Source organism: Chelmon rostratus, chromosome 20, assembly GCF_017976325.1.
Source record: "Chelmon rostratus isolate fCheRos1 chromosome 20, fCheRos1.pri, whole genome shotgun sequence".
Classification (NCBI taxonomy): domain Eukaryota; kingdom Metazoa; phylum Chordata; class Actinopteri; order Chaetodontiformes; family Chaetodontidae; genus Chelmon; species Chelmon rostratus.
The window spans coordinates 646256-665000 of record NC_055677.1 but is presented as its reverse complement, the minus strand read 5'-3'; the positions used below and the strand labels follow the sequence as shown (position 1 = coordinate 665000).

The window sequence follows — 18745 nt, the reverse complement described above, 5'->3', positions numbered from 1 at the left end:
CCAGTTCTTTCCCATCCAGGTCTGACTGTCCATAAGACGACATATGTTTGGTTTGGTCCTTTTCATTACGAACAAATAACCTGTGACGGACAGCTGTCCATCAGTCAGTCAGCTCTGGCACTCTACATCCCAACATGCCCCTCTGTCTGTGCACACGGCACAGCAGCCCACAGGTGCAGGCAGCCCACAGGTGCAGGCTCCCTAAAGGTGCAGGCAGCCCACAGGTGCAGGCTCCCTAAAGGTGCAGGCAGCCTACAGGTGCAGGCAGCCTACAGGTGCAGGCTCCCTACAGGTGCAGGCAGCCTACAGGTGCAGGCAGCCCACAGGTGCAGGCAGACTACAGGTGCAGGCTCCCTAAAGGTGCAGGCAGCCTACAGGTGCAGGCAGCCTACAGGTGCAGGCTCCCTAAAGGTGCAGGCAGCCTACAGGTGCAGGCAGCCTACAGGTGCAGGCTGCCCACAGGTGCAGGATGCCTACAGGTGCAGCCAGCCTACAGGTGCAGGCAGCCCACAGGTGCAGGCTCCCTACACGTGCAGGCAGCCCACAGGTGCAGGCTCCCTACAGGTACAGGCTCCCTACAGGTGCAGGCAGCCTACAGGTGCAGGCTCCCTACAGGTGCAGGTAGCCTACAGGTGCAGGCTCCCTACAGGTGCAGGCAGCCCACAGGTGCAGGCAGCCCACAGGTGCAGGCAGCCCACAGGTGCAGGCTCCCTACAGGTGCAGGCAGCCTACAGGTGCAGGCAGCCCACAGGTGCAGGCTCCCTACAGGTGCAGGCAGCCTACAGGTGCAGGCAGCCCACAGGTGCAGGCAGCCCACAGGTGCAGGCTCCCTACAGGTGCAGGCTCCCTACAGGTGCAGGCAGCCTACAGGTGCAGGCAGCCCACGGGTGCAGGCAGCCCACAGGTGCAGGCTCCCTACAGGTGCAGGCAGCCTACAGGTGCAGGCAGCCCACAGGTGCAGGCAGCCCACAGATGCAGTCTGCCGGCAGGCACTTTGTGAGAGCAGGGAAGTTTTTTTCTTGCTTTATTTCTTTATTATTATTGTTATTATTTTTTATTAGGTGGCGCCCTGGGCGACCGCCTACATGAATCTGTTGAATGATTATTTCAACACTTTCTAATTCTATAATTTTCTATTATCAAGTTAAATTCTGTGAATATGAAGGTCTTGGATGTTTTTTTTTTGGCTTTGTGGTCCCGTCAGATGGAAATCACGTCCGCTGCTTCAATTTAGACACATTTAACCAAACTTCATCCTGATAGATTTTACATCTCTGCTCGGATTTCAAGTAAAGCTAAACAACGTTTGGACGAACAGCAGGAGTTTGTGATGACCGAACCAGCCGGATCAGGGGATGGAAGCAGATTTGATTCAGAATCAGCACCAGATGTTCTTCCTGTTCGTCCAGTTACAGACAGAAAGGGTGGTTGGATGTGGTTTACATGAAGGCCGTGCACACTGTGTGTCTCTGCAGGGCTCTCTGTCTGACTTCCTGAAGGGAAACATCATCAGCTGGTCTGAGCTGTGCCACATCGCCGAGTCGATGGCCTGCGGCCTGGCTTACCTTCACGAAGACGTCCCCCGACTGAAAGGAGAGGGACCCAAACCGGCCATCGCTCACAGGTCTGCCCGCAACTCACAACTCCTCCGTCTGATCAGTCACGTCTAAGGTCGCGTAGCTTGAGCCGCTGCTCAAACAGCGGCGCTCTGTAGACAGCAGCCATTTTCCCGCCAGCTGCAGCGGCAGCTTTTTACCACGAGACTGATCTCATATGAACTTTAATCTTAACACGAAGCCTCAGAACGTGTCATTGGCATGTTCCTCTGTGGTTCATAGGCCTGGAGGTGTTGTGGGGGCTCACTTTTGTCTGAAGGGGGGCAGCGTGTCAGACTTTGAACCCCCCATGTCTTTGCCTGTGTTCGTCTCTCAGGGATTTTAAGAGTAAGAACATCATGCTGCGTTCAGACCTCACAGCGGTGATCGGTGACTTCGGTCTAGCTGTTTGCTTCGAGCCGGGGAAACCACCTGGAGAGATGCACGGACAGGTGAGCTGCTGTGCCTGCAGGTGGCTGTGGAGTGAAGCACTGAACTCGCTCTCATGAGTGTGTGTGTGTGTGTGTGTGTGTGTGTGTGTGTGCAGGTGGGCACCAGGCGTTACATGGCTCCAGAGGTGTTAGAAGGAGCCATCAACTTCCAGAGAGACGCCTTCCTCCGAATCGACATGTACGCCGTCGGTCTGGTGCTGTGGGAGCTGGTGTCCCGCTGCAAGGCTGCTGATGGTAACACACACACACACACACACACACACACACACACACACACAGACAAGACTTTAACATAGATGTTTTTTCAGTAATTCTGAGCAGATAAAAACATGACAGGCTCTGTGATGTGTTGCTAAAAACATGAACTGGGAACCAAGATGTCCGGCAACAGGCTTGATGATGCTGGCGGCCGGTAACCAGTAGATGGCAGTATCTGGACCCATGAACGAGGATCCGGCGTTCTGTATCAGTCGTTTAGTTTCGTAGAAAATACTGAGGTCATCAGCATAACAACGAACAGAAAACCCAAAGGGAGAAGAAAACTGCTCCACGAATCGACCCTCGAGGCACACCGCAGGCCAAAAACTCAAAACAGTGTCTTTATACACACACACACACCCTGACTGCGTGTGTGTGTGTGTGCGTGTGTGTGTTTTAGGTCCGGTGGGTGAGTACATGCTGCCGTTTGAGGAGGAGGTCGGTCAGCATCCGTCACTGGAGGACCTGCAGGAAGTCATCGTCCACAAGAAGATGAGACCAGCCTTCAAAGACCTCTGGCTCAAACACAGCGTGAGTACACACACGCACACGCACACGCACACGCACACACACACACACACACACACACAGACGAGCATTACGAGCATTCACACACCGATGCACGACTTCAGGAGGAACCTGGGGTTCAGTATCTTGCCCAAGGATACTTTGACATGAAGGCGGCCGAGGTCAGGGATCGAACCGCGACCTTCTGATTCGTGGACGACCTCTCTACCTGAGCCACGGTCGCCCTGAGTCAGCTGACAGGACCGCAAGCTAACAAGCTAATGGTAGCTACAGTTCGCAGCTACTTTAGCAACAAATCGGCGGGTCTTTGTAGCCGTTCATGGTCAGGGTATTCAGGGTGTTTCTCCCCCTGGTGGTGAAATTTAGATAAAACAGCTCTGAGCTTGTCATGTGACCGCTGATGACCTCACACACTTCCTTTAATACATGTTTCGACTTTGCATGAGGAGGCTGTAAACAGCAGCAACAAACACAGTCTTACCTTTAAAGCCCGGACATGTAGAAACACTGTGTTCGAGTCCGCCGCCCCTCGTTCTACTGGACTCTTGTGGACTGTCGGCCCGGGACGCAGTGTCAGGTTTTTGTTTGACTGGTGATGTTGGTTTGTCTTTCTGTCTGTGATGACTGAGCCCTTCCAGGATGCCACTTTTTAACATTTTAAAGCATTTGGAACAGTTTTAAATGTCCGTGATTTTATTTTGAAGAATATTCAGTGTATTTCCTCCCATTGAAAATGAAATGATCACGTCATGATGCGGTTTTGAGACCACGAACCAAACAGCACACACTGTGTGGAACAGGAAGCAGACAATCAAAGCATGGTCTCACCTGAATGTGGTTTTTCAGGGTCTGGCTCAGATCTGCGAGACGGTGGAGGAGTGCTGGGATCACGACGCCGAGGCTCGACTGTCGGCCGGCTGCGTGGAGGAGAGGATCTCCCAGGTCCGCCGCCTCACCGCCGCCATCGCCCCGCCTACCTCTGACCACCACACCCTGATGGTCTCCACGCTCACACCTGTTCCCATGGTAACCAATGTGGACCTACCGCCCAAGGAGTCCAGTATATGAGGGGAGTCAACAGAAAACAGACTTGTTGTGGACGCCCGATGTCACCGGCCATTTTCCTGAAGTTCGGTTCAGCTTCCTGAGAAAAGGACCGGACGACACACACACACACACACACATACACACACACACACACACACACACACACACACACCATCTTTTCTCAGTGGAATTTTACAACCGAAACCAGAAACACGGCGTGAAAGCAGCTGCTATTTAATCTCTCTGGACTCTCCTTCTTTTCTTCGATTCTCTTCGTCCTTCGGGACAAATGTTACCAGCACACGTCCTCGTTTACCTCAAGATTTCCTCCAAGTCTTGAGTCATTGGTGTCTTTTTTTTTTTTTTAAGCGAGTGTGTGTGTGTGTGTGTGTGTGTGTGTGTGTGTGTGTGTGTTTTATGAGAAAACCAAGCTAACAGCACACACATGCAGGAACAGCCAGCACTGGAAGGCATTCAGGGCCCGACTCAGTGAATGCTCTTTATCTGCAGGTACCTCAGCAGCCACTTTCATTCCTTTGGCAGATTTTTTAACGTTCTCCTCGTACTTTCTTCCCTCTGCGGTCTTCTTCTACTCCTCCAGATCTGGACTTATCTACCTACCTGGTAACTTTGCAACCACCTACCATCAAGGATGTTTTTTTACTCCAATGCTGCAGAACTCTTGTAGGAACGCGATGACTGTTACACAACAAATACCGACAGCAAACTCTCTAACATTTGTTTTTCTACCTTTTCTTGGACTCTTTCTTTTCTATTTTTCTCCTGCGATCTCACGCTACGATTCACACGCGACAAACCTTCGGATCCAACGGGTTGCATCCAAGCAGACAGGAAACAGGAAGTGAGGTCAGAAGGAAAGACTGGACGGTGTTTGTTTTTAACTCTTTTTTTTGTGTTCAGCTGTTATAGTTTGAGGTTGAGGACTGACAGACGTCTGACAGGATTGCTTTTCAGGACCCAGGAGGCAGACTTCTTGCATGCAGAGATTTGATTGGCTGGCTGCGTTCAACCACAGCATTTTGGTTGGCTCAGAAATAAAACTTCTCAGGTAACCAGGTCTACAGGGGTCGGAGGGGTGGGGCGAGGGGGTTCGACGCAGTTTCCACTGTCTTGACGGGGCGGGGACAACAACAGGTGGGAGTGGCTTGTCTGAGGGTGCTCAAAGCCTATTGGCTACAAGGGGAAAACACACCCTACACAAGGTGCAAGACCTCATAATGCATAGAGTAGTTTATGCAGTCAGGTCAGTGTGTGTGAGCGTATGTGCGAGAGAGTGTGTGTGTGTGTGTGTGTGTGTGTGTGTGTGTGTGTGTGTGTGTGTAATGTGAGCAGTCACATGATGTGACACAATGAGTTTTCTTTTTTCTAAGTTTGGTTTTATACCGCACGTGTGGATTGTTTCATGTCTGGTTGTCGTTTTTGTAGCTGGAGGTCAGTGAAGGACCTGTGACCTTTGACCTCCTCAGTTCTGTTACCTTCCAGCGGCGCCACCTTCTGGTTGAGCTGCAGCACTGCAGAAATCTGTTTTCTATTTCAAAACACACACACACACACCGTTGCGCTGCCACAAACACTGTTGGTCTGATAAAAACTGCAGTCGGCAGCTGTTTTTCGTTCATTACTGAAGCTTCTGAAACATGAAACTAAATATTTAAAGACTCCAGCTCTGTGGATTGTTGCTTCGAGTCCAAACATGAGAAAAATATGGAATAATTAGAGTTTGTCAGCGAGCGGCATGAATGTGTGACCTTCGATCAGCGATATTTCACTGAACACTGAGGCTGCGCCTGGTCAGCTTCCTCTTCATCAGTGCAAAGGTCTGCAGAGGTTAAAGGTCATCGGTCACCTCCTCACTTTTTCTTTTGTTTTTCCTTCAACCGGGACCAAAACCGGGCGTCCGTCTGTCGCCTTGGAAACCGGCTGCGTAGAGTCCTGTTGAGAAAGCGGCTTCATCCTGCGTTACCACTAACGACCGGAGCTGGAAACAGAAACACGGCCGTGTGTCTGTCGTTGGTGTGTTTTTGTGTTGCTGTTGTTCCTGTGATGCCATACGTGTAACAGTGAATGTCTACGATGCTGCTGACCACGATGAAGATGATTCAGACTCAAAGATGAATATATTTCTGTATTTTCCGTTTTATTGTTCATTTGACTTTCGGTGCATTGAACACATGCAACTCTCCGTCTTTGTACGAAGTCGGTGAAGCGAGATGAGGCGTTCGAGGAGCGTCGGGCGTTCGAGGAGCGTCGGACTCGACTAGTAAACGAGTGGAAAAGATAGAAAAGCTGGAGAAAAAGTAAAAAAGTCAATCAAAACAATACTGCTCATGAACCACAGATCACCTCAGTACACCAGAAATACCTCAGACGACTTTTCTACGTGTTAAAGTTCTGTTTCTATATTTTATTAGTTGCTTTGACGACTTGTAGTCACATAATATTTTATCGTGAGCTTTTTATTCTTTGTCGTTTAATCTTTGATTAGGGAAGTGATTTTTTTTTTTTACATAAAATCTCCAAACGGACTGAAGGAGAAAAGGAACCAGGTCACAGCGAGACTCGAACCTCCGCCGTGTAAAAAGTAAACTGTTTTTTAGACTGAACTGAACTGAACTGCCGATATCATGAAGCACCTGGACCGAGCTGGACCGCTTCACCATCCCGTCCTCGTGTCCTCACGGCTTCCCTGCTCTTTGCTCCTCGCTTTTTGTCTCCTTCACTTATCATCTCCTCATTTCTACTCTTATCTCCTTTCCTTTCCTCCTTTTCTAGTTTTTCCACGTGTGTCTTGGTGTCTTCTTCTTCTTCACCTCTTTACTTGTTTCCTTACCTTTTGTCCTCTCTGTTTGGCCTCTCCTCGTCTCCTTTCCTCTTGTCCCCTTTACTCTCCTCATCTCCTTTCTTACTTTCCTCTTCCTTCATTTCCTCATCTCCTTTCCCCTCCTTGTCTCCTTTCCTCTTGCCTCATTTCTTGTCCTTGTCTCCTTTCCTTTTGCATAATTTCCTCCTGACCTACTTGTCCTCATTCCTGTTCTCTCCTCCTCTCCTCGTTTCCTCTCTCCTCCTTTCCTTCTCACCTCTCATTTCTTGAGGTTTTCTCACGTCGTTGGTGTTTGTGCCTTTAACTGACTTCATCTCTGGAGCTTCCTTCTTCACTTCCTGTCTGTCCTTCCTGTGAATGTAAAAGCTCACATTTCCTAAACGTCACACCAGAATATGTTTTTCTGGAAATACATTTTGAATAATATCTGATACGTTCAGCAGTTCCAGGTGTGTTTTCTGACTCATATCCAGGTGTGATCTCGATGTGACACGGAACCTTCTGAGACGATGCTGACTCAGATCCAGGTGTTTCCAGGTGTTTCCAGGAACATATTACCTCATTAAAGCCACACGGGCAGAAACGGTGGCGATGGTGGAACTTTATCGTTCAGGTTTGGGGAGGAGAAACACGGGCTCATTTTCATGTCGTGGATTCGTAACCAAAACCCTCAACAAACGTTGGCGCTGTCGTTTCCGTGGAGATGAACAGGAGACGTTGAGCAGAGAGGCGTCACGCTGTGGAGCGAAATGTTCCTCCACAAATACAGTTAGCATCGTTAGCATCCCACCATGAAACCACTGGGGTGTCTGGCCAAAATGAATAAGGGGGACCAATGTGTTGAATGCTAACAATGCTAAAGGGCTCATTTTAGCTAACCCAAGTGCCAACAGAGCAGATATTTGACCCTCATAATGTGACGTTCAGGCTGAAGCAGAAAATGTTGAAATAAACGGACGTTCTTGGAGTTTGCGTCAGTGAAACTCTTTCGTTCTCCCGCATTAACTACAGTACATGTAAGCTGAGTTAGCTTGTTCTGTTAGCATTGAGTTGGCTAACATATCACACTTGTAAAGAATAAGTGCCACCTTAGTAACTTTACGGTGACCGAATGACGGCGACTCAAAGTCCGGGACATTATCGGCGGATCGGAGTCAACATGGCGGCAGTTCCGGGCTCCCGCCCTGTATAGGAAACGCCGGCGCCGTCCGAGCAGCGTTTGGCGTCAGAGACGAGTCGGTTCAGTTCAGTTGTTCACCGAGCTCAGAGGTGAAGGTGTTGCTGCTTCTCATGTTTCTTCCTGTTGGCCCTAACGAGGGGCCAGAATATTAGGAACGCCTCTGAACATGATTCAGTCCAGAACAGCGGCAGCTCTGAGCTCAGTGATGCAACATGAACATCACAGCTAAAATAACTCCAGCGTGACTTGAAGAGGGATCACATTTATCCGTCACGTGACCAGCCGATGGTGGACTGGTTAGCATCGATGCTAAACAGTGGGAGGAAGCAGCGAGCCGCGTTTCCCAGGTTTCTGCCTTCACAGCATTTCTAATGAAAAGTCTCCATTTAAAGGCTTGTTTAGGTTTAATGTGTAAGTGATGCTTCCATTCGGTGGCCAGTCAAGTGCCTGAAAGGAGGAAACAAGAAGCGGCCGCTTGTTGATTTCTTCTCGACATCCAAAAGTCTTTGTTGTGTCAGTAAACATGAGCCTCAGTCACGTATTCTGTGCTTCATATGAACGCCGCCGGTGTGACGAGGCGTCTGCCACGTGTAATGGGACTCACAATGACCCCCTGACCCTGTGAAACCTTCCTCCTCCTGCTCCTCCTCCTCCACTGCTGCAGAGCTTCACTCTCAGCCTGAAGACAACAACAGAGCTCTTTAACGACAGATCAGACAGAGGAACTGGTCATGTGCCACCTGATGAAGGTCACAGGTGAGCAGCAGACCTGAGATCAGTGTCACAGGTCTGCTGTTGGAACACTGTGATCCTCCATGTGGAGAACAAGAGGAGACTCAGCAGGTCTGAACCAAGCAGACAGGAATGAACACATTCATGTTCCACACACACGTTTACTCGTTCAGGCCTTTCATTGGTCAGAGGAGCCGCGAGGGGTTTCCCAGGCACGTTGTCAAGGGGTCATCGTGAACAAACGTCGTCGTTGTGACGAGCGGAGGAGTCACGTGACTCCTCCTGGCTTCTTCTTATCCCGAACAAACCAGGTGTGTAAAGATGGCCGCTTCCAGGTGCGACGCTCTGCTCTGCGGAGCTGCACTTTATTCCAGACACCTTCCTCACAACAGGACGCGCGTCCAACTTCACTCAAAGTTACCTGAAAACATGACGAGGAATCTCGAGAAACGAACTCTTCGCTAGAAACAGTTTAGATCTCCCCGTCACGAGATCGGACGAGACCGACGGCCGTCAACCGTGACGTTTCTGAGCGTCTCTGAACGATGGACGACTCCGTCTGACTGCGTCCTCTCTACGTCCTCCTTCGTTTGAGGTTTCACAGACGTGAACGTCGGCGACTCGCGAGTAATAAGCTGTTTCCATAGCAACACAATCCAATTAGACAGCGCGCAGCTCGTCACGAGCAGAGTTTTGACTCGTCACTTGGCGCGAGACGAAGCTGCGGGACAGACGTGTCTCCTGTCTCCTTCCAGCTGCTCACACTCGCTCACGGAGGAAGAAAGATGAGATTTAATATCATTAAAATAACAAAAGAAGAATCGCGTGTCTGAACTTCAGGGACTGAAGCGGCGTTTAAAGTCGTTCAGCTCATACAGACGATGTGAAGCGGGGAGGCGGCCATCTTTACCAAACCCCGTCCTCTCCACCGGAACCACGACGACGATGATGACGGTGACGGTGGTGATGACGGTGACGGTGGTGTGAAATGTAAATCTTGTACCTTATGTTTCACTGTTGTAGCTCAACTGTAGAACACAGAGACAAACTCGTACTACTGATGGAACAAACGTGCTCTGAAAAAAGAAACATGGACCTTCTATCAGCTGAGAGCTGGTCTTCATCACTGTAAAAAGACAAAAAGACAACGCTGTGTTTTGGACTGAAGACGTGCGAGAGGAGCTCTTTTAAATCTAGAAATAGAAATGTTGGTATCCGGCAGGTGAAGAATGTGTCCGGCAGGAAGACGAAACATTTCACAGAATAAACTGGTTCTTCTCCAGGTTCTGTCCGTCCTGCTGTGATGCTGGAAGGTTCCAGAGAGACGTTTTCTGTCCACTTTGACAAGCAATGATGGAACATAGACGTTTCATTTCAGTCCTCGTTAGGAAGACACTTTAACTGTGTGTGTGTGTGTGTGTGTGTGTGAGAGAGAGAGACCGTGTGTGTGTGTAAGTGAGTGTGTGTGTGTCTATTGGACATCTCTTCCTCTCCACCAGGATCATTATTGTCTGAATGATTGTAGTTGTAGTCCACACACACACACACACACACACACACTCAGTTTTATCTTTTTGTATTTGGAAATAAATTTTGTCAAATCATTTCAGACTTCTGTTGTTTTTACTTCTTTTCAATAAAAATCTTTAATCAATAATCGATTGATGAAAAAACATAATTTCTCTCAACAGACACTGAATTTATTTCCGAGGCTCGTTTCTTTCATTCATTTCTGAGTCTTTTATTTTCTTCTTCTTCTGTCTGAACGACTTCAAACTTCAGTTTGTTGTAAATCTTCACACGTTTGGTCTAAAATGAGACGTTTCAGGAAAAAGACGACGTTGAAAATTGTTCTTACAGACGTGACGCTGATCTTAATTCTGTCAAAAAATCTAAACACAACAATCATGATGCAGCAGAGCTCAGTGGACGTGAGTCTTCCTCTGCGTCATCTCGCAGGCAGGAACTCTGTGTTCTGATTGGACGTCGGAGCAGACCGGAGGCGCTCGCTGCTGCTCGGTTTAATGCTGCTGTTTGATGTTAAACTTGTCAGATGATTGAAGTTTGTGTCTCAGAGCAGTTTCAGCACATTTTAACTGTTCGCACCGACAACAATCACCAGATGAAACGTTCACTGCTGTCGGAGCCTTTCTGTGCCGCGTCATTATGTGTCGACTTGCTGTAATTCCCTCATTGTACAGCAGGTGGAGTCTGGGGACAGGTGCGAACAGGTGAGGCTGGACTCAGAGCGCAGGTGTGTTGTTACGCAGCGTTTCGAGCGTCAGGTGGAGCGCGCCGAGGAGCCGTTTGTGTGTTTGCGTGCAGGTAATGAAGTGAGAGGAGTGTGTGGACTGCTGTCACGGCGGATAAAGAAACACGCCTGAGCCTGACCATACGGACCACTGCGGATTATTTAACGGATGCGCTGCACGAAGGCCACACGTGGATGTGGCGAGCGGCGGCGAAGAAGCCCCGCAGAGGCCTGACGGTTTCTGGTCTTTGTCCAGTCACTTTAATGAACAGGTGAAAGTCAACAACAGTGAACAGTGAGCCCAGCAACCTGTTTGTAAGGACAAATCTAGAGACACCCTGATCCCTGACGCCAACCTGTTCTATCTTAAATCGAGGGCTCCAAGATGTCCCCCATGCCAGGTCTCTATCTCAAAACCTCCTGTTCAGGGTCACACTGGCCTCAGATATATTCTGCACACAAAGAATCAGTCCTCGTCTAAATCACTTCTATGAATAATAAAGGAAAAACTGAACCAGGAGAAGAAGAATTTCTGTTTATTATTCAGTCACACAATCCATCAGCAGAAAACATGAATCAGATCAACACATCAGGATCCAACTATCATTAACGTGAGCATGTGCATGTAATCTAACTATTAGCAGAATATATGTGTGTACTCAAAGTTATCAAAGTATAGAAATATGAGCCAAATATCCATCAAGCTGAAACACAGAGAGCCGACAGAGGAGGAGCAGAAGGAGTGGAGGAGGGTCTGCAGAGACTGTGTAGAAGGACAGAGCAGCAGCACAGCAGTCCAGATACACTGATGATACCCTGTCACATCCACAGCAACACACAGGGAGGATGCTGGACTGGACACTGTGTCTGACAGTGGAGCTGATCTCAGAGCAGTTCACACTGCAGCACTGACACTCATCTCCACTTGTTGTGGTTCCTCTGTCAGTCACTGCTGGATGAAGCTCTCCTCTCCACTCTACCTCCCAGTAACATGGCCCAGTCAGAGCCTCTCCACCCACAAGCTGCTGCTGCTTCAACCTCTCTGGATCATCAGGACGCAGCCGATCGGCTCTCAGCTGATCACTTTTCTGATCGCTCACACGCTTACTGAGACCACATCCACCTGATGAGAGAAGAAGACAGACAACAGGAGTCATGAATCAGAGTTTACAGAGACTCCTTCATCAGCTGGCAGTCAGTGATGCAGCACATCCAGTATAAAGAGCAGCAGGGACTTCAGTCCTGTTCAGACCAGAAGTGGAGCGGCTGTGTAGCGTAGCCAGCTTCCTCTCAGCTCTCATGTTAACGTGTTGGAGTGAACACACTGAGCTGGAAGCTCACACACCTGCAGACACTTTGGCCATCAAGCCTGTTTACTCTGCACATTTCACTCAAGTACACCGGCCACATGGTTACTAAATGTAATGATGGTTCTTTGAAATGAGAGCCAGAGATTTGCAGGCTTCAGTCACACTGATCTGAGAGCTGTGACAAACATTAACTGATCAATTCTTTAGTGCTGAAATGAGAGAACAAATAGTTTGAGATCAGATTTGATGGTACGACAGTTTGATGAAGGAGGACCTCTGTCTCTATACAGCTTGTAATGCTGTCAGCTGTAATCCAGCTTTATTTCCTGTAGACATGAACACAACAACAACAGTCGTCTGCACATCAACTCAAACACATGATCACAACAAGACTCTGACTCCTCTGATTGGCTAACTGTTCTCTCTCTCTCTGTCTTTCTGTCCAATCCTGAAGCCTGTCACCATTCTCCTCTCACAGCTTCACTGAGGAAAGCAGCTGCTGAGAAGGTTGGAGGTTTACAGGAAATACTGGATCTGTGCTTTGATACTAACTGTGTTTAGAACAAACCTGCTGAGACCAGCATGGACTGACTCCAACCCTCTACTGACCTCAGAGTCTTCAGTCTACAGTCTGGACTCTTCACCAGAGCAGACAGCAGCTTCACTCCTGAATCCTGCAGCTGGTTCTCACTCAGGTCCAGTTCTGTCAGATGGGAGGGGTTGGACTTCAGAGCTGAGGCCAGAGAAGCACAGCTGATCTCTGACAAACTGCAGTCCCTCAACCTGAATAAAGAATAAATGATGAAGATAAAAATCAATTTCTAATCCAATCAGATGTGTTCAGGTTGTAAATGTGCAGCTCAACATGACTCTGTCCTAATCAATGAGCTTTGCCCTAAAATCAGTCCAGTGACTTTGTCATTGTGTTATTGTGGATCATCATAATGTCAGATTCTACAGACATCATCCAAATGTCACCACAACATTCATACAGCTGTTCATGTCAACACAGATCAATAACATGCTGCTCATCTCACTCAAGTCCACATATTGATCCTTTAAACAGCTGTGTGTGTGTGTGTGTGTGTGTGTGTGTGTGTGTGTGTGTGTGTGTGTGTGTGTGTGTGTGATCCTCTGTGTGTGTGTGTGTGTGTGTGTGTGTGTGTGTGTTCCTCTATGTGTGTGTGTGTGTGTGTGATCCTCTGTGTGTGTGTGTGTGTGTGTGTGTGTGTGTGTGTGTGTGTGTGTGTGTGTGTTCTGGAGGCTCAATATCAATCATCAGTCATTATTTGTGAAAACACATTAAAATCATCAGAAACTAAAGAAATATTTCCACTTCATCAAGTCAACTTGATCAATTGAAACAAATATTAGTTCAGAGGATCTTCTGGATCCAGATGTGAACATTTACCAAAAATCATCAACATTCATTGACTTGAACAACTAACAGTCAACATTTTCTACACTTTCTTTAAGAAGCACAAATCTTTGTGACTGAAGACTAAATTTACTTCAACAAACATGAAAATATCAACAAAAGCTCATTTAAAACGTGACTGATGGAAGTTGTGTCTGAACAGAAATGAGCTTCACTTGTTCATTAAACATATTTTCATTGTTTTTAAATGTCTCTTTTCATAGTTGATCTGTAACATGTTTTGCTTTCTCTGCAACACTCAGCTTTTATCTTTACCTGCGTTCTTTCAATTCATTTTCTGTTTCCTGTTTTTATTGTTTTCAATGTAAAACACTTTGAGCTGCATGTTTTGTACAAAAGGTCTTTTATCAATAAAGTTTATTATTATTATTAAAGATCGACAATAGTAACAGAGAGTCAGTGAACTGACCTCAGAGTCTTCAGTCTACAGTCTGGACTCTCCAGTCCAGCAGACAGCAGCTTCACTCCTGAATCGTGCAGCTTGTTTTCACTCAGGTCCAGTTTTGTCAGATGGGAGGGGTTGGACTTCAGAGCTGAGGCCAGAGAAGCACAGCTGATCTTTGACAAACTGCAGCGACTCAACCTGAATAAAGAATAAATGATGAAGATAAAAATCCATTTCTAATCCAATCAGATGTGTTCAGGCTGTAAATGTGCAGCTCAACATGACTCTGTCCTAATCAATGAGCTTTGCCCTAAAATCAGTCCAGTGACTTTGTCATTGTGTTATTGTGGATCATCATAATGTCAGATTCTACAGACATCATCCAAATGTCACCACAACATTCATACAGCTGTTCATGTCAACACAGATCAATAACATGCTGCTCATCTCACTCAAGTCCACATATTGATCCTTTAAACAGCTGTGTGTGTGTGTGTGTGTGTGTGTGAGTGAGTGAGTTCTTCTGTGTGTGTGTGTGTGTTAGAGAGTGTGTGTGTGTGAGAGTGTGTGTGTGTGTGTGTGTGTGTGCGCTTGCGAGTCAGTGTGTGTGTTCTTCTGTGTGTGTCCCGTGCTGTGCACGCTGGTTTTTTGTTCAGTTTCCTCTTGTGTGTTGTCATTGTCTGTTTTTGTCACATCCTGTTTTATTTTGAAGGTTCGAGTTATGTGTCTTTGTTTGCTTTACTTCCTGTGTTTTCCCGCCCTTTTGATTGTCTAATCTGTTTCACCTGTGTGTCATTAGTTGTCCTCCCTTGTGTATTTAAGTCCGTGCCCCCCCCCCCCCCAGTCTTTGTCAGGTCGTTGTCTGCGTTACCTTCCTTTGTCCCTTGATCCCTTGCCTTGACCTTATGCCTCGTTCCTTGTAAGTGTTTTCCTTCGTGTTGTCTTTGTCTCTAACCATGCCACAAGCCACGTGAGTGTTGTCCATTGTTTCCTAGTGTTGTCCTCGTCAATCAGCCGTGTCACGTTCATTGTAAGCGTTTGTTCTGTGTTTGCCTATGTGCTAGGGTTGTATATCTCCACCACTGAGGCCGATTCGATATGCATCTCGATGCGCTGACACCGATACGATACAGTTACGATACACTGAAGCTCCCGTCGATGCAATGCGATACGATTCACTCCTGCTCACGATACGATGCGATTCAAAAATGATTTGATAACGATATGATTTAATTATAAAAGGATGTTTCGATATGATGTGAGCATTCAATACAGTTAGTTGCAGTATGAGAGAGTAATAGTAACATCAGGTTTTTTACCTCAATAGCACAATTCTGCTTTACTCTCTGTATCAATTTGAGGGATGTATTTAATATTTGTTTTTTTATGGAGCAACCAATAAATCATGTTTTAAAAAAGACATATTTCAGTAGACAGAGCATTCAATTGTATTTATAATTAGCACTCCTAACTCCCAATTATGTTCTCTGTCTCTATAATTATACAAAATGTATAAAACGTCACAGTTAAACAGTTTCAGAAAGCACAGTATTAACCATGTGAATAGTGCAGATAACATGACCAGCAACACATACTACTGTCTGCCAGAATGATGTGCTTGTTTCAGTAAGTTGACTGATTTCTCACAAAGAATGAAAATCAAATAACAATGTTTTACAGAATCAAGTGTAAAAAAAATAAAACTCTAACTGGCAGCCAGTAACAGCTGCTGTAAACAATACTCTCACCAAGGGGCTCAAATAGAGGTATTTCTTGTCCATAGTGCTCCTGTGTATTAGGAGGAAAACGTATTGGTGTAATTTCTATAAGAAATTGAACATGTAAATAAACAACATTTCCGAACAAGTCTTTCTTAACTGCTCACGATGTAAGCAAAAAACATCAACTACTGGCAATCAAACAATGCCATTTACTGCAAACACCTCACTGATTTACCTCATATGGCTTAGTTTCAGGTTTTTCTTTAGAAATATTAACTGGTCTACATGTTCTGGGAATAGTAAACTGTGCTGAGCAGTCACTATTTTTTTTTATTCTGCTTGTATTTATCTTGTGTTATTTGTGTTTTACCCGCTCTGTAAAGTGTCCTTGAGTTTTCTGAAAGGCGCTTCCAAATAAAATGTGTTATTATTATTATTATTAATATGTCACCAGCGGTACTGAACACTCGTTCAGAGGGAACGCTTGTTGCGTCATGCTGCCGACGTACTTGATAGCCCAACTGCATTGTTTGCAAATTGCGTGCGTCTTGTCTCGCTGACCCCCTCGCTTAAAAAAACCCAAAGTATTGCCACACGTTTGATTAATGTGTCTTTTTTGGTGCATTAAATATCTCGTCGCGGCTATCGTCTTTCTCGTTTGCCTCGTTTGTCTGTTGTGTACAACACCTGCTTGCGTCACTGCCTGGGGACGCGATGGTGCATTCAGGTTGCCTTGAAAATACTAGAACATAGATAGAAATAGTCGATTTAACAATGGGATTTGCCGGTGTAGACAGGCTAGAAGAGATGCACCGCGAATTCACCCGTAAATTATATCCGATGCACGTTCATTCTACCGGTGCAGTCGCATCGCAAACGTTTATATCGGACCACCGATATGAATCGGTGAATCTCCACATCCCTACTATGTGCTCATCGTTTTCTGTGTCCCCCCCCCCCCCCACCCGTGTGATTGTTTTCCATAGTATCCTGAGTTTTGTTTTTTCTTGAATAAAATAAATTTGTTTATTTGAACCTGTGCCCCCTTGTGTCTACATCTGGGTTCAACCCATAGCTCCCCTAAAACCCTCCCTCCCTGACAGTGTGTGTGTGTGTGTGTGTGTGTGTGTGTTCTGAAGGATTAAATGTCTCTTTTCATAGTTGATCTGTCACATGTTTTGCTTTCTCTGCAACACTCATCTTTTATCTTTACCTGCGTTCTTTCAATTCATTTTCTGTTTCCTGTTTTTATTCTGTTTTCAATGTAAAACACTTTGAGCTGCATGTTTTGTACAAAAGGTCTTTTATCAATAAAGTTTATTATTATTATTAAAGATCGACAATAGTAACAGAGAGTCAGTGAACTGACCTCAGAGTCTCCAGTCTACAGTCTGGACTCTCCAGTCCAGCAGACAGCAGCTTCACTCCTGAATCCTGCAGGTTGTTCTTACTCAGGTCCAGTTCTGTCAGATGGGAGGGGTTGGACTTCAGAGCTGAGACCAGAGAAGCACAGCTGATCTCTGACAAACTGCAGCGACTTAACCTGAATAAAGAATAAATGATGAAGATAAAAATCCATTTCTAATCCAATCAGATGTGTTCAGGTTGTAAATGTGCAGCTCAACATGACTCTGTCCTAATCAATGAGCTTTGCCCTAAAATCAGTCCAGTGACTTTGTCATTGTGTTATTGTGGATCATCATAATGTCAGATTCTACAGACATCATCCAAATGTCACCACAACATTCATACAGCTGTTCATGTCAACACAGATCAATAACATGCTGCTCATCTCACTCAAGTCTGGAATAACGATCAAATCAGACGTGTTGTTTCTTCTGTTTCTTTCATCTTCGTCTGTTTTTTTCTCATTCATAATAATCATGAGTCATTTTATGAAACATGCTCAGACAGGTGTTTTGCCTTTAAAACATAATGTTGGATGGACTTTTATTTTGAAAGCCTTTTATTTTGACAAGTGTTTGTCCTGCTTCAGGAGTTCAGGGTTCACAAAGATCACTTCCTGTTCGTCATTGGAGGAAGTCAGCTGAATCTGTCCACATGCTCTTCTATAAACACTCTAATCCACACTGGAAATGCTACAGAGGCAAAGATGGAAATAGAGATTTGATTGTTGCACTTTTGAGTTTGTTAAAAACGTTACTTCCATTGAAATGTATTTGATTCATTTGGAATAAAACATGTTTGATTTTCATGTATTTACAGCAGGAAAAACACATGTTGCCAACAAACTGGTGATTGTGTCTCTTCTGTCTTACAGTTAGTTTTCACTCAGTCTGCGTCAGATGGTGTGAAGAGCCACAGGAAACAGCGAGTAAAGCTAACTACGACTCAAGTCATCATTCTGTAAGTCAGAGCTGAGCTAGCTGGACTGCAGCAGCTCCCACGCTGGACTGAAAACATCACAGATGCTTTCTATAGAACTTAAATATGCCAATATGAAGTAAATAAGACTTTAGGACATAATTTCAGTAAATACAAAACTCATCAACTCGTCTGCATCGACACACAGCTGACTGACTGTGAGCTTCATCCTCAATCATCTCTATGACTGGATCAAATGTGCACTGAGCAAAGTGAGACGGATCTTCTCGTCATCTTAAATGTGTCCTGCTGCCTTCTTGTATTAATATAGTTTATTATTTATGCTCCTGTTTACTGGTTGAGTCAGAACACAAAGTGAGACAAACCCAGAAAACAAGAGAACTGACGGAAACTTAAAACACCTGGAATGGATTTAAATTTGGTCGATAAACACTGGACAAGAACAAAAAAAACAAGAACTGACCTCAGAGTCTCCAGTCTACAGTGTGGACTCTCCAGTCCAGCAGACAGCAGCTTCACTCCTGAATCCTGCAGCCCGTTGTAGCTCAGGTCCAGCTCTCTCAGATGGGAGGGGTTGGACTTCAGAGCTGAGGCCACGACTTCACAGTGAGTCTCTGAGAGTCGACAGTCTGTAAGTCTGTGATGACAGAGAACATAAAA

At 46.1% G+C, this 18745-nt stretch overlaps 3 protein-coding genes across 5 annotated transcripts in view; 1 reads left to right on the top strand and 2 right to left on the bottom strand.

Annotated features, from left to right (window-relative positions):
- The window catches only part of acvr2ba (activin A receptor type 2Ba), a 30232-nt gene extending 26331 nt beyond the window's left edge, over positions 1–3901 (top strand). Inside the window, exons 7-11 of the mRNA XM_041960995.1 lie at positions 1476–1624; positions 1933–2047; positions 2143–2281; positions 2706–2836; positions 3680–3901. Coding sequence (XP_041816929.1) covers positions 1476–1624; positions 1933–2047; positions 2143–2281; positions 2706–2836; positions 3680–3901 — 756 coding nt within the window. The remainder of the gene's footprint in view (positions 1–1475; positions 1625–1932; positions 2048–2142; positions 2282–2705; positions 2837–3679) is intronic.
- The window catches only part of LOC121623616 (NACHT, LRR and PYD domains-containing protein 3-like), a 377011-nt gene that overhangs the window by 348184 nt on the left and 10082 nt on the right, over positions 1–18745 (bottom strand). The window lies entirely within an intron of this gene.
- Positions 11420–17260, bottom strand: LOC121623668 (NACHT, LRR and PYD domains-containing protein 12-like; the record flags this gene model as incomplete). Its single annotated transcript, XM_041961032.1, has 4 exons — positions 11420–12008; positions 12805–12978; positions 14043–14216; positions 17109–17260. Coding segments are annotated over 4 exons (519 nt in total), but the record flags the coding sequence as incomplete, so codon positions are not given.